The 13,566-nt window shown below is 49.8% G+C and overlaps 5 protein-coding genes across 5 annotated transcripts; all 5 read left to right on the plus strand.

Moving 5' to 3' along the window:
* Positions 1-264: 264 nt before the first annotated feature.
* CPAR01_00343 (uncharacterized protein) lies at positions 265-402 on the plus strand (the record flags this gene model as incomplete). Its single annotated transcript, XM_060484635.1, has 1 exon — positions 265-402. The coding sequence occupies one exon, from the start codon at positions 265-267 to the stop codon at positions 400-402; it is 138 nt and encodes a 45-aa protein (XP_060355492.1).
* Positions 403-783: 381 nt separating this feature from the next.
* Positions 784-2,889, plus strand: CPAR01_00344 (uncharacterized protein; the record flags this gene model as incomplete). The annotated part of the gene is made up of 1 exon (XM_060484636.1): positions 784-2,889. The coding sequence occupies one exon, from the start codon at positions 784-786 to the stop codon at positions 2,887-2,889; it is 2,106 nt and encodes a 701-aa protein (XP_060355493.1).
* Positions 2,890-4,416: 1,527 nt separating this feature from the next.
* Positions 4,417-7,180, plus strand: CPAR01_00345 (uncharacterized protein; the record flags this gene model as incomplete). Its single annotated transcript, XM_060484637.1, has 4 exons — positions 4,417-4,872; positions 5,264-5,758; positions 5,816-6,304; positions 6,380-7,180. 4 exons carry the CDS (start codon positions 4,417-4,419, stop codon positions 7,178-7,180), a joined length of 2,241 nt encoding a protein of 746 aa, XP_060355494.1.
* A 1,037-nt stretch (positions 7,181-8,217) lies between these two features.
* Positions 8,218-10,183, plus strand: CPAR01_00346 (arginyl-tRNA synthetase; the record flags this gene model as incomplete). Its single annotated transcript, XM_060484638.1, has 2 exons — positions 8,218-8,499; positions 8,561-10,183. 2 exons carry the CDS (start codon positions 8,218-8,220, stop codon positions 10,181-10,183), a joined length of 1,905 nt encoding a protein of 634 aa, XP_060355495.1.
* Positions 10,184-11,475: 1,292 nt separating this feature from the next.
* CPAR01_00347 (uncharacterized protein) lies at positions 11,476-12,834 on the plus strand (the record flags this gene model as incomplete). The annotated part of the gene is made up of 1 exon (XM_060484639.1): positions 11,476-12,834. One exon carries the CDS (start codon positions 11,476-11,478, stop codon positions 12,832-12,834), a length of 1,359 nt encoding a protein of 452 aa, XP_060355496.1.
* Positions 12,835-13,566: the final 732 nt, after the last annotated feature.

The following is a 13,566-nucleotide window of genomic DNA, read 5'->3' on the forward strand; positions in this document are numbered from 1 at the left end:
GTCCGGATCATGGTACATCAATCATCATTCTCTCTATCTTTCGGAACACCTGCCATGCCATAAACTTCCTCACATATCAGCTTCTCAGCCACTAACGGGCCGTCCCACCAATAGCCGCCACGTAAAAAGTACGCCTTCCGGTGGACTTGTGTACGTATATGAAATCCCTCCATCACCATGCAGACTTCCCTCGACCACGGGCCTGCAAAACTCACAGTAATTAGTAGCTAACATTGATGATAGTGTTACTGTGGTCAAGGGGGCATGAACGTTGTTACCGACCCTTGCGTTAATTGCGGATATCCGAGGTGTTCAAGGTGCCGAGTGGAGAGACTACACGTTCGACAGCACTTACACCACGACACTACCTACGAACAACACAGCCATCACAACCATACCTAAGAAGAGGAGACGAGGAGGACTTCATTATTCGATCAAAATTTGGGTTTCATTCGGTGAACCCAGAAGAGCGCTGAAGAGCGCTGACTACTGGGACTTTCGACAATATTGCATTAAAATACAACGGGCTCTACGGAAAGAACGCAGCGAGAATCAATTTGCAAGCCATAGATCATCTGACACGGGAAGAAAAAAAAAGGAAAAGCAAGGGCTCTAATTGTACTTTCGAGGTTTTTCTTTCGTGACGTTTGGGCGATTTGTTGTCTCTTTTTTCAATTCAAAGACTTGTGGAGCAAGGCGCCATCAAAAATCGAGACCGAAGTGATCAGGGTTGACAGAACAAACAAGGACGACACATTTGGCCAAAAACAAGTTGCATTGGCTATGGCTTTACATCGAACGGAAGAGGCTTCCAGCCTTCCCAACCCACACCAACCGGCGACGGCTAGGATGAAGTCGGCCCAGGCAACTAAGTTACCGAAGCCGATGGATGTGAGGGTTCCGAATAAGGCCGACCAAGCAGGTGCATACGCATGGCCCGAACGATTTTTTGTCAGAAGAATACTGCCTAGGGACTGGGAGAATGCCCCATGGCTGAAAGCTAGGGTTGAAGACGTAGCACAGAGCTTGGAAGACCCTGAAGAAGAAGACTTGGTGCACTCTTTGCGGACTGAGGAGAACTGGTTTCCGGACAAGTTTCGAGTCGATTCTCTCACCGATATTCTTCGAGGCGCTACATTACGACAATTGGAGAAAGGTGATGATGGGGTGCCGGAAACAAAAGTGGCCCTTCTTATTGATAGCAACAACATCGACAGTGATCCTGTCTTTCGACCCTTTCTCGGAAGCCTCTCAGCAAGAGAGTTCTTAAGAGAAGCGATAAAACCGCGCTATGCCGACGACGACCCATCTGCTGACGGAAATGACTTCATCGAAGCGGAACGCAGATTGATCTACATGGTTGACCTTGACGCCTGGGCCATTCTTGCTCTCCTCGGTTCATCACCAGAGTCCCTCTACAGGCAAGTGACCGAGTTCATACACAACTATCTCTTCGCCAGGTGCAACATTGGTGTATCCTTTGCTACGCAAGGGCCAGACACATTTCTTCTTCACCTTTCGCTTCCGGTCCGAGCGTTCCGAACCACAATCGAGCCGAAGATTGACGATCGGAAGAATGCCTCCAATGAGGAACCTCTCAGATCATCGACAGACATCACATTCTTGCGCAGACTCAGTGACGCAAGATTTGATGCTCTCCCCACCGATGTCATCTACTCGAGCCATATGAGTGCGATGGTCACGGGCTATGACCAACATCGGTGGACTGGACTAGCCCTTCTTGAGAGCTGGTTTGAAGACTTGCTCGATGATCCTTCCCCAGACATGATGGCGCGCTATGAAAACGACTTGCAGGATGGACTAGTATCCGACCCACTTTGTCGAGGAAGAAACGATGCGACAAGGTCCGAATGGGAGCCTCGCCACTACTTTATATGTGTGCTTGAGGTACGCCTCAACCACGTATATGGTGAATGGAATTCAACGTATGTTCATCTTGAGAGGATCATCAAAGCAGCACCAAAGAAACACGAGGAACTTCTTCGTCGCTTGAAAGAACTGTTGTCAGTCTCGTATAGCTCCACGGCTCGCCGAGAAGCTCAGAGAGAGGCTGACGACTTCGAGACCAATGTCAGCAAAGCTGATGCATTTCTAAGAGACCTTGCCCAAGTTCTCGAAGAAACACTCAGCAGTGCTTCAATCTTTATGAAAACCGATGTGAACTACTTTCTCCATCGGGATGGCGGTGTTGGGGATGTTTGGGACTGCTTGCTCCCTTTATCCCAAATTCGGAGAACACTGAACAATCTCAGTCTGATCCATCAAAGACTCGGTGACCTGCAGAGAATCTGCAAGTCAATGATCGAGGATGGTATCGCTGAGAGGAAGAAATTCGTCCTGCAGCTGAAGATGAACGGGATCACTCAGCCAGTGGAACTGAGAGTTTTGTCTTGGACAACTATCATGTCTCAACCACTCCTGAACATTGCTGCGGTTTTCAGCTGCGATGGAATCATCACCTTCCCACGCACGTGGTACTATTTCCTCTGCGGTTTCTTCCTTATGGTAGCGGCGATGGGATCTATCGTTGTGTCTTTGCTCAAACTGATTGACTCGGGCGCTAGCTTGTTTCAAGGCCAAACCAGAGACAAGAGTCCTACGGAGAGATCCGGCGACGGCTCACCAGAGCGACAAGTGGCGACTCCCGTCGACATCAGCAACCCCTTGCCACCACGAAGGAGCACCTTTTGTACAAGCGGAATGGGGCACTTCCAAAAACGACGCGGAGGTGATATCGGTCTTCTTGACTTACCGGGGCGAAGTATGTTGGGACAACCGGCGGCAATGGCACCAGGCCTTTCCAAGCCCCCTGCTGCTATCTTAGCAACTCGTCACAGCTGCCCCGAACCTCTTGCCTCAGAAAGATGATTTAGAGTCTGGTACTTCGGCAAGCCTGCTGAAAGCCGGCAGCTCCATCGACTCACTCTCCATCGCGAGTTCCCATCAACGGCAAAGTTAGAATCTGGTCGCACGCGTCTTGAGGGAACCTTCGACATAGGCCGTTAGACTCGTCGCCTCGCACATCGCTTCCCTTCCCCTTGAGTAGTCTCAATGAAAGCAATCAGTCATCCTTCACAAGGACGGCACCGATACTTGAGTTGAGTCTGGCTGAGCAGCAGACAACAGGCGAATGACTTCGGGTTCAGGAACAGGAATGCTCCGGGCTCACACGGCAATGAGGGTTGAGTTTCAGGTGTGAGGTTTCCTCTTCTTCCTCTTCTTCCTTCTACCGTTTTGTATTTGTGAAAGGGACTTTCAGAGCGGCAATGCTCTCGTGTTTCTTTCGTGTTTCTTGCACTTCCTGGTATCTGCTCCTTGAATTTGGTGCTTTGTACAGGTGATTGAAATTGACTTAGTGGGCGTCTCGCATGCAATGGGGGATGTCAAGCAAGGCGTAATGGAAAACCATGACATCATTCGGGGTTGGAATAACATTCTTGAGATTCAAAAGAGCCTCGCTTGCGCCTTGTAGCCTGCAGGTTGTGATATGTCTTTGCCGGAAGACGCGACCCAGTGATGATGTCGGAGATGTGTTGCTGCATTCGAGGGCGAAAGCCTACGGCACTGGTGTAAAAAAAGCTCAGGCTCGTGAACACACTTCGGGCACGATTTCGGTGAACATTTTGGGTTTCGTCGTCCAGTAGCATTAATGCCATAGGTATGCTGGAAATCTTACTGCAGGAGGGTGCTCCGAGTTGGCTGCCACATTGTCTCTCCAAGTGGCGTATCACACTCGAGTAGATACTTGAGACTGCATGTAAATGCATTCCACATCAGCTTCACGGGTCATTAGACGTGTTGAGAGTTATTACGTGTCGTGCGGGGTTTCGAAAGGGGCGCTCCGCACCGAAACCATACATGTAAGGTAGGGTGGGAAAGATGATGTAGGCACATTAGTGAATCCCCGAGCCTTACTTGGGTAATGAATGTCGCTTCATATTAACTCCTGTCCACCCTGATTGAGGGGATTTTAACCTCCTTTCTTTACAGAATCATTAGGTGTTAGGTGCTCGACTGACGCTCCTTGAAGAGATTGGCCCTCCTATGCCATCTAGCTGAAACATCTCACAGGCAAGCCTTTTCTCGTCGTAGGATTATGTTATCCTAACAGTCTCCGCGGTTATAGCCGACTCTAAAACTGGGAATTCAAATTGCAACGCTTCGCCTTGTCGTAAACAGAACAGGTGAGCAACATCCCGGCACGCGTGTTTAAGTCTACTAGACATCTTCAATTTCTTGTAGCACATGAGTCTGTCGCAAACACAGGCCGCTTGTTCAGAAGTACGTCTTCCTAGACTTTTCAAGTACACTGACCAACAACATAGTACAACCTTTGTTACAAATTCTTGACGCCTCCAAGCATCAGGCTACCTGGATACGGGACATCAGACCGCCATGGGTGTCGAACAGAACACGACGCCGTCGGAAATGATCCACAAATCTTCTCGATTAAGGTTGGCAGATACCGATGAAACAGGTCTTCTCAAGGCATTTCAGTGGCCGCCAAGATTCTTCAAACGTCAGCTAATAAGCTACGAATGGGAAAACTCACCCTGGATCTGTGCCAACTTTGGAGCAAGAGAACGTCCCGACAAAGACACACAACGCAACGACATTGCGTTCTTCCTTCAAATCGAAGATAATTGGACAGCAGACACCCACCGCCTGAATACGATTCTTGATCTGTTCCATGGCGAGAGCCTCCAATTGCTGGAGAATGGTGCTGCCCTTGTACCTCGCAACGAAATTGCAATCGTTATTGACGGCAATATATCAACGGGCAATCCTTGCCTCCGCTCGTTCCAAGGGGGCCTAACGGCAGCTGAATTGTTGAAATATCTATGTCAGCAGGTTTGTGACACACTGAACCTTGAGTGTTTCTCATGGACTGATTTCTGAAAGCGTTACTGTGTGCCACAATCATCTGTTGCAGCATTAACAAAAGAAGTCGACTTCGTGGACGCTGATCGAAGGCTATTGTATGACAGTGATAAACCAAGTCTTTTATAAGCTTGATAACCCTATCGACTAATTACGCATGGTCATATTTCAGATATGTCGTTGATCTGTCTGCCTGGAGCATACTTGCTCTTGTCGGCTCGTCTCCCGAATCTCTTTGTCGGGTCTTAGGTAGTTTCATGGTGAACTATGTTCAATCAAAAACGTCTATCGACGTTAGATTCGCAGTTAGTCAATCTTCACACTATTCTTTCGATTTGATTTGGTATCTAAAACAAATCAGACTGAAGGCCCAGAAACCTTCTGCCTCGAATTCTCAATCCCCTATCCCGTCTGGCGCTCAACGAAAACCTTAGCGAAGGATAGTAGAGTCAAAACGACAGAAAATGAGCCACTGCGAGCGTCTCGAGATGTAACATTTCTGCGTAAGCTAGCTGGAAGCTACGAGGATGCCGACCTCGTCGACGGCATATATTCATCGCACATGAGTGTCATGGTCACTGGCCACGATGAGGCTAGATGGACGGGTGTCGGATTCCTCGAATCTTGGTTTGAGGCAGCGCTCGACAGTCCGTCACCAGACATGATCAGTTGTTACGAGAGCGATGTAAATGGCGGGTGCATCCTTGATCCACTGAACCGTGGGAAGCAAGAAGCATCGATGAGCTCCTGGCTACCTCGCCAGTACTTCTTGCGTGTTCTTGAATTACGTCTCAGGCAGGTACTTCGGGAGTGGGACTTGATAATCGACAACTTGACCAAAAGAGTACAAGGAATGGTATGTATTACCTCTTAAGCATGAAATGATGTATCTGTGGCATAATTATTAATCTAGGTGAAACTCCATCGAGGGTATCTTCGTGATAGCTACGATTTACTAGCATTGTCTTGTTCTCATACAGATTGGGATTCGGTCTCTCAAAGAAGCGAAGATTGGGAAGAGGGCATTTCCCATCTGAAAAACCTCCTGGACGATCTGAACCAGACCATCAAAGAAACTGTCAGAGCTGGCGACGCATTCATGGCTGCAGACATCAACTTTTTCCTCACCGCCGATGTCCGATTAGAGGAGGTATCCGATAATTACCCTTACCTTGCTGAGATCCGGAGAAATATCAACATACTTCGGCAACTCGAGATCAGGCTTGGAAGTCTGCAAGATTCCTGCAGTGGATTATTGAAAGAGTCGGTAGGATTCCGAGAAACTCGAATTAAGGTGTGGTCTCTGGATGGAACCCCCAGGCATCCTAAGTCGGATTACACAAATTCACGCGAGGCTTTGCGGATAGGCATAGATCCGGAAGGACAACACGGTACCACTAGGGTAGGTCCCCGCCAGCAAAACCTCTTCAAGTGAATATCCACACGCTGCATCTAAACTAACGCACAAATCATCAAGAAGACGCAGTCTGTTGTCGCCGCCAATGATCGCGGAATATACTCGTTAGGAGGTGTTCATGTCAATGGAGAAGGTAACTGGAACTTTGGTATCTTGTTCATCATAGCCGGATTATCATCCCATCTTACCAGCATGGAGACTTTGAGCAAGTGTCTGCTGTTATTGGTAGTGGCTATTCCCATTGCTTTGATGATATACGCAAGCTTCTTGCTTGCAGCCAGTTTGGCCGGGTCAGGCCGTCTGCACTCGCCAGAGGATTTACCCCAGGACCCGGCTTTCAGGGACTTCCAAAGCGAACCAGGTGGCCAATGGATAAGGGTTTTATCGCAAAAGCTCGACATGATCTTTGGTCGATGCTTTTCGGACAGCAATGAGCTAGTCGAACAGCGGTCTGGAAGCGCTACAACAGAGGGAGTCAACCGCCCAGGCCCTGGGGCAGGGAGAGTGCCGCACATATCAGTCAAGTTTGGTGGAAGAAGGCATCAACTGAAATTGATAAAGACCAGAAAAGCGTCAAATCGTTCAAGCAGCAACCCTGCGAAGGAACCGACACCTGAGCAGGACGACATTGAAAATGCATACATACCTCTTTGCATTCCAGTCGAATGCGATAGCTACCCAGCCTTGGAGGTGATATCATCTGAGGCATGCCAAGATGATAAGACATTTTTCGAAGCCTTGAGGAACATTCTCAAGAAGCGACTGAAATTCACGTGGGATGGTCTACTATGCTACGTCAAGCTTAGGCAACCTATCGGGATGCATTACGTCAAGGTAAAGCCCTCAGCTCAAAGCCTTTGATTATCTAACTGATTGAGGTCTCGCAGTTTGAAGTATTTCCTGATGGGACGGTTGAAATCAGAGGCCGAAACCAACTCCCACCACCATCCTCCTCCGCCATTTATAGGCCAGTTTCGAGCTCCGAGTTCGAACTGGTGTCATCTCGCCGCCTGATTCAATACTATAATCAATCTCTCACTGCTAAAAAAGCAGTCCGGAAGGTTCTAGATAGGATTGTACACAAATTGGACGGGCCCCTTTTTACACGGTCAGACAAGCAATCCTGCTTAGGTTTTGGGCTCGAGGTTGAGGTGGGACTGGACCGCCGTCGTTTGGAGGTCATGCGTTTTCTTCTGGTTCTATTTTCATTACTTTTTGGGATAGCATGGTCACTATGCAGTGATGTTCAGAGTGGAATGTCAATTTCTGCAGTTCTTACAGTCCTTTCAGTCGTCGGCGTTACCACTTTTCAGGTCAATGCCGCAGAAGCCGCTAACGTATGGAATTCTCACACTCTGGTTTGATGGCGTTAGAATTGGAATGTATGCAAATCAGCATCACAGAACCATTTTCTGTAGGTCTTCAACCTTTACGCGAGCTGGGAGAGTGTCGTTGCTTTTGAAAATGATTCCAATGGACTTAAACCAAACCCTTTAGTTAATTCCACTATCATGATATTGAAAACACGTGATTCAAACAACGTAAGCTAGCGAAAACACTCAATTACGATAAGGGGTTGAAATTTGCAGGGTATTGGTAACTTTATGCGGAATGAAAGTAGGGCGACCTATGAGGGCGTTCGTGAGAACTAGCCCCTGTCATCAGAACCAATACCCAGAGGCAACATCAGGATGATTAGACCCAAGCCGGATGCAAGCTGCAAGCGAGTCCAGTCTCGTCGTGCCGCGTTAGAATGCAGCTCTTCGTGCCCAACGGACCACACCACACTGCTGTAAACATCAGCCTCCGTTGAAGAAAGACCCAAGAATCTTACGGAATTTGTGACCCATTCCTTTTTCTCTTCTTCATTTCTCACCCACCGAACTCACAGACACAGCATGGCGACTCTTTCAATTAGCGGTCTTCAGTCCTCGCTGGAGAAGCTCAGCCTCGATACTCCCCTTCCTTCGTTCCCTGTTGCTGAGGTGCTGGTGCGCCCGCTCGACATCTTTCGGTCTTACATAGCTCAAATCGTGGCTGAGGTTGTAGAATGCGACTCAGCGGTTGCCTATGAGGCTATTCAGTCGACGGCCGCCATCTCCATGGGTGACCTCGCTATTATCCTGCCACGACTCAAGATAAAGGCAAATGGGGATGCTGCAGCCGCGCTACTTGACAAGGTAAGTATTGTTTTGAATAGCTAGCTCTCGTTATGCACATTGCTCACATCATTTAACGCAGTTCCCCAAGTCCCCATTATACACGTTCCCTTTTGTCGACGGTGTCCACATTCGCATATTTTCTCACCCATTTTTCCTGCCCAGGCTCTTATTACCTTTCATTGCCGACCGCAAGGAACTATATGGTGGGGATGATTCATGTGGCCTGCGAGATCATTCGTCTCCGGACTCCGGGCGCAAGAAGGTCATCGTCGAGTTTTCATCACCCAACATCGCGCAAGAATTCGAAGGCAGACACCTTCGCAGCACAATTAATGGCGCTTCCATTGCCAACTTACATGAGCGGATGGGCTGGGAGGTAGGCCGACTCAACTTCTTGGGTGACTGGGGTAAGAACATTGCCCTTCTCGCCGTCGGCTGGAACAAGTTCGGCTCTGAGGAGGCTTTTGCCAAAGATCCCATTCGTCACCTTCTCGATGTCCACAATCAGATCAACGAGCTATTCAAGCCTGAGCAAGAAGCTAGCACGAAGGCCAAAGATGAAGGAAAAAACACAGCAGAGATCGAATCACAAGGCATCTACGCCGAACGCGATGCCTTCTCTAAGAAGTGGGAGGAAGGAGATGCCGATGCGCTAGCTTTGACCACAAGGTTCCGCAACGTCTATGTCGAAGACTACACCAAAGCATACGCTCGTCTCGGCATCAAGTTCGATGAATATGCCGGCGAGTCTCAGGTCACGTCGGATTCGATTGCCGAAGTCGAAACAATCCTGAAGGAGAAGGGAATCTCTGAAGAGAGTGATGGTTCGTGGCTCATCGACTTTAAAAAGCATGGCGCAAAAGGTCTCGGCACTGGTATGATCCGGAACCGCACCGGCACAACCATGTATTTCTCTCGCGACCTGGCCGCAGTCCTCGACCGTGAGAAGAAGTTTTCTTTCGACAAGATGATCTACGTCGTCGCATCTGAACAAGACTCTCACTTCCGCGGCGTGATAAAAGCGCTCGAGCTTATGGGGAGGGAGGATCTTGCCAAGAAGATCCAACACGTCAACTTTGGCAAGGTCCAGGGCTTGTCATCCCAGCTAGGCAACGCCCACCTATTGGGAGACATGCTGAACCAATGCGCCAACGCCGTCAAAGACGCCATGGCGATGGAGCAGAACACCGGAGCCCCTCTTGCCGCCGCAGAGCCTTTCGGCATCACATCACTTCTTGCGCAAGATATGCACACCAAGCGCAGCAATGGCTACGCATTCGATAGCAAGAAGATGACTGAGTTCGAGGGCGAGACAGGCGCTGCTCTTCAGCTGCATTACACTCGACTTTGCCTGACCATCAAGGAGCTTGGCGCTGATCCGACTGCTCTCGGAGAGGTCGACTATAAGCATCTCGAGGAGGAAGAGTACACGAACCTATTGAGACTCATGGCACAGTACCCTGATGTTGTCAACGCCGCATACAAGACGCTCGAACCCTCAGCTGTATTGACATTCCTGTATCGGCTGGCCGAGCAGTTGGTGATTTGTCTTGATGACGACGAGGGTGAGGATGAAGACGAGGAAGAAGAGACTACCGATGACCCGGCACTTGACCTTGCACGAGCGGTGCTGTATGAGAATGCAAGACAGGTCTTTGAGAATGGTATGAAGGTCCTCGGTATCAGCCCTCTGTCATCTTGATTTCAGTGTTCTAGTTTATGTCATTGTTGTTACTCGGGGAAAGGCAGGTTTGTTCATTGTTACATACCACTGAAGATGGTAAGATTGTCAAGGAACATTGGAAGGCGCATGCTTTATTGAAGTGGCTTTGTTATGAGACCATGACTTGATGACAGACATGGGAACACGCCGAGGATCCCAGACCGGGTGGCGGCCGTCTACTGTGGTGCATAGCAAAAATCAAAAATAGTCAATACAATGTTCTTGCCTTTGCATGAAGCATGGTCAAAGTGACGCTTGGGGTCTCTCACGCCTGTTTGTAGCAACAGAATCTCTTTTCTTGAGCTTGACTTGGGCAGGATGTTCCCAACAATCAGCTGTTCTGTGCCCCAATCATATCCATAATATGATATTCTTAACTGAGAACGCTCTTCAGCTTATAGGCTAATGACTTGGTGTATGACCGCGGCTCAGTATGCGGCCATGCTCGGCGTCCTGGTTCCTCAGGGCCTCTCACTTCCGGCAAAAAGACGAATACGTCGGATAGAGATAGAGAGAGGCAGGACGGGAAGGTGAGGATGCCAATACCTGCCTAGGTAGATGCGTAGAGGGACCCACTGATGGAAATATCCTCAGGAATTGAAGCCCTTCCTGAGTATTTTATTTTCTTCATCACCGCATCTCAAGTCAGCCACTCCCACAAACCACAATTTAGGTAAGCCCTCACTTTTCTCATCACTTGGTCTCTCCCTCCTCTCAAAATACACCCACTGCAAATGAATGCGATTTTCCCACATTCTATCAGTGAAAAAATCTTCATTAGCCTGAGTCCAGTCGCTCCTTCCTGCCTCGAGGTGTGGCCATTGTTTTTATTTTCACCTTCCACCACGACCGCGCCCCACCCTCTCGTCCTCCTTCGCCCTCCCTCGTGCTCACCTTCACCCTCACCCTCACCCTTCTTCTTATTTTTTCTTGTCTTTTCCTCACCCATCACTCTCGAGATTCGGCTCGTCCATTCTTCAAGCTTCTCAATCTCACCCAGTCGCTTGTGTATCTCGCTCTGATACACCACTGACCGGCGAGATATAGTCAAGTGGCATGAACATTGCTGCCCTCATCGCTATCGTATCACAACAACGCGCGCTGTGAGAGCTTCCACAACAAGCTGAATATTGCGGTAGGTAATTTAATTGTTTTCTTTTAAGCCTCGAAGGTGGTTCTGACTTCTTTTGACGCAGATTCGTCCGCAAACAAAGACATCCCTCACACACTATCAACCTCTAGTCGCTCATCTCTCCATCGACTCAACCATCATGTCTTCCCGCTCGCGCGACCGCGGTACCACCGTCATCTCGGCCGAAGAGCGCGCCAGACGCATCACGGAGGCCAAGAGCAAGATTCGCGAGAACGCGACCTTCACTCCGGCTCTTCTGGGCCGCATCGAGTCTCGCATCGACTCCAACGCCTTTCGTCGTTGCATCTCGGACAACACCATCTACCAGTCCCTCTGCAACTCGCTCAAGGACAAGAACGTCCCCGAGCGCGAACGTCGTCCCGATCTCGTCGACTTTCTCGCCCTTGAGGCCATCGTCGCCGTCAACTATGACGGTGAGTACAACAAGGTCCTGAAGGACCTCTTCATCCGCTGCAACACTGCCGCCTGGGTCGACAAGGCGGTTCTCGCGGCCAATCAGGAGTGGTACCGCGATAACCTCTCTGATGCCCGCAAGTTCATCAAGACTCTCATCAACAAGGTTGACTCCCAACTCTTGGAGATCATCCTCGAGGACATCGATACTAGCTTCTGGCGTCAGACTCTCAACGACCATGTACTCTACAAGAAGATCCTTGAGAAGCTCAAGAACAACCGCGACCTCAGCCAGCGCGACGTTCTCACCGCTGTCGCCCTCAACGGCGGCAAGTACCCGACCGAGGTCTTCCGCCACCTCATCGTCCACCAGAACTCCGCCATGTGCCACTGGGGCAACAACGTCCAGGCCCAGCATGCCCTTTACGAGGATGACGAGTTCCAGGATACTCGGGCTCAGAACACCGTTGTCAGCGACACTATGGCCAACCTTGAGTCCTTCGCTGATGCGATGCATGATAAGGATAAGAGTAAGGAGATCCGAAAGAAGGTCCGCGAGCTGAAGGACATTATGAAAGGAGACCTCGGTCTTCTCCGTCACACCCTGGGTGGCCGCATTCAGAAGAATACTGGCGGAGGCGGAAGAGTCGCCATCGGAGGCATCGGCAACGATCTTACTCGCCTTAACAGCCTTACCGGCGGAGGCGGTACCGCTGGTGTCCTTGCTGGAGGTGCTGGAGATACTGGTGGTGTTGCTGGTGTCCATAGTACTGGCGGTACTGGTGGTGTCGGCGGCGGTGGTGGTCACTTGGGTACCGTGGGTGACTTCCAGACTCAGCTTCGCCCTACTCATCAGCGTCATGACTCTGTCACCTCTTCTGCTGGCGGTCTCTTTGCCGGCCAGGATGGAGCTACTCCCAGAGGTTACGAGACGCTCCAGAGCCAGGTGCAGGGCAACGGAAGCCTTGGTATCGAGGGTGGTGGTATGGGTGGCTTGGGCAGTGCTCGCCTTCATGTTAAGAGAGAGGCCTTCAGCCCCGGCTCCGACTCTAGAGTTCCTGACCCCTTTAGCCCTTCTTATTAGGAGGCTTCTTTCGTGTATACTTACTGCTCAATTTGGGATCGGAAGGGACTAAGGACGGCGGCGGTGGAGGAAAGCCGACTTCTGGATTGATGCCGTTGACTTCCCTTTTCGGATGAGAAGAGCTGTGTATTGCCGAACTAAGGCAGATATTAGTGCAACAAGAACTTGGCTTTCACTTCACCCTGCTCCGTGCTCATCTGAATGTGTTTACAAGGTCAAAGCTTCAGAAACGTAAGGATGAGAAGCAAGGACGATATGCTCTTTGTTGCTAGAGTTCCTTGTCTCTACACCGTAGTGAGATCCCGGATTGAACCCTCGATTTATTTTTCTGACTTCGCTGACTTCGGTGCTGCGCTTCCAGCCGTTTTCGATGCGCATCCTACAAAGCCTTTGAATTTCATCACAATGGAAGGCTTTTCTTGTGAAGAAGGGCTTTGATTGAATAACATGAGAGTCAAGCTGATAGTTGCATTCCCACTCGATTTGCCTTTTGCTTTTGCTCAGCTCGGGTCGGTCCGCTGACAAGTCTGTGATGGCAAACCTTCTCAATCGACTGGATGACTTGCCAACCTAGTCGACCTCAAACTCTATTCTTGTCAAACGTAGGAATACAGGAGTGACGCAGCGAATGCCTGTCCCCATAGTCGTGAACAATGCAAAATGTCAAGTTACTGGGGCCCTGGTGGCTAGGCAACCAGAAGCTTCTGGCTAATCGATGGGGATGCTACCTCC

Source organism: Colletotrichum paranaense, assembly GCF_030867605.1.
Source record: "Colletotrichum paranaense strain IMI 384185 chromosome Unknown Scaffold_1.1, whole genome shotgun sequence".
Classification (NCBI taxonomy): Eukaryota; Fungi; Ascomycota; class Sordariomycetes; order Glomerellales; family Glomerellaceae; genus Colletotrichum; species Colletotrichum paranaense.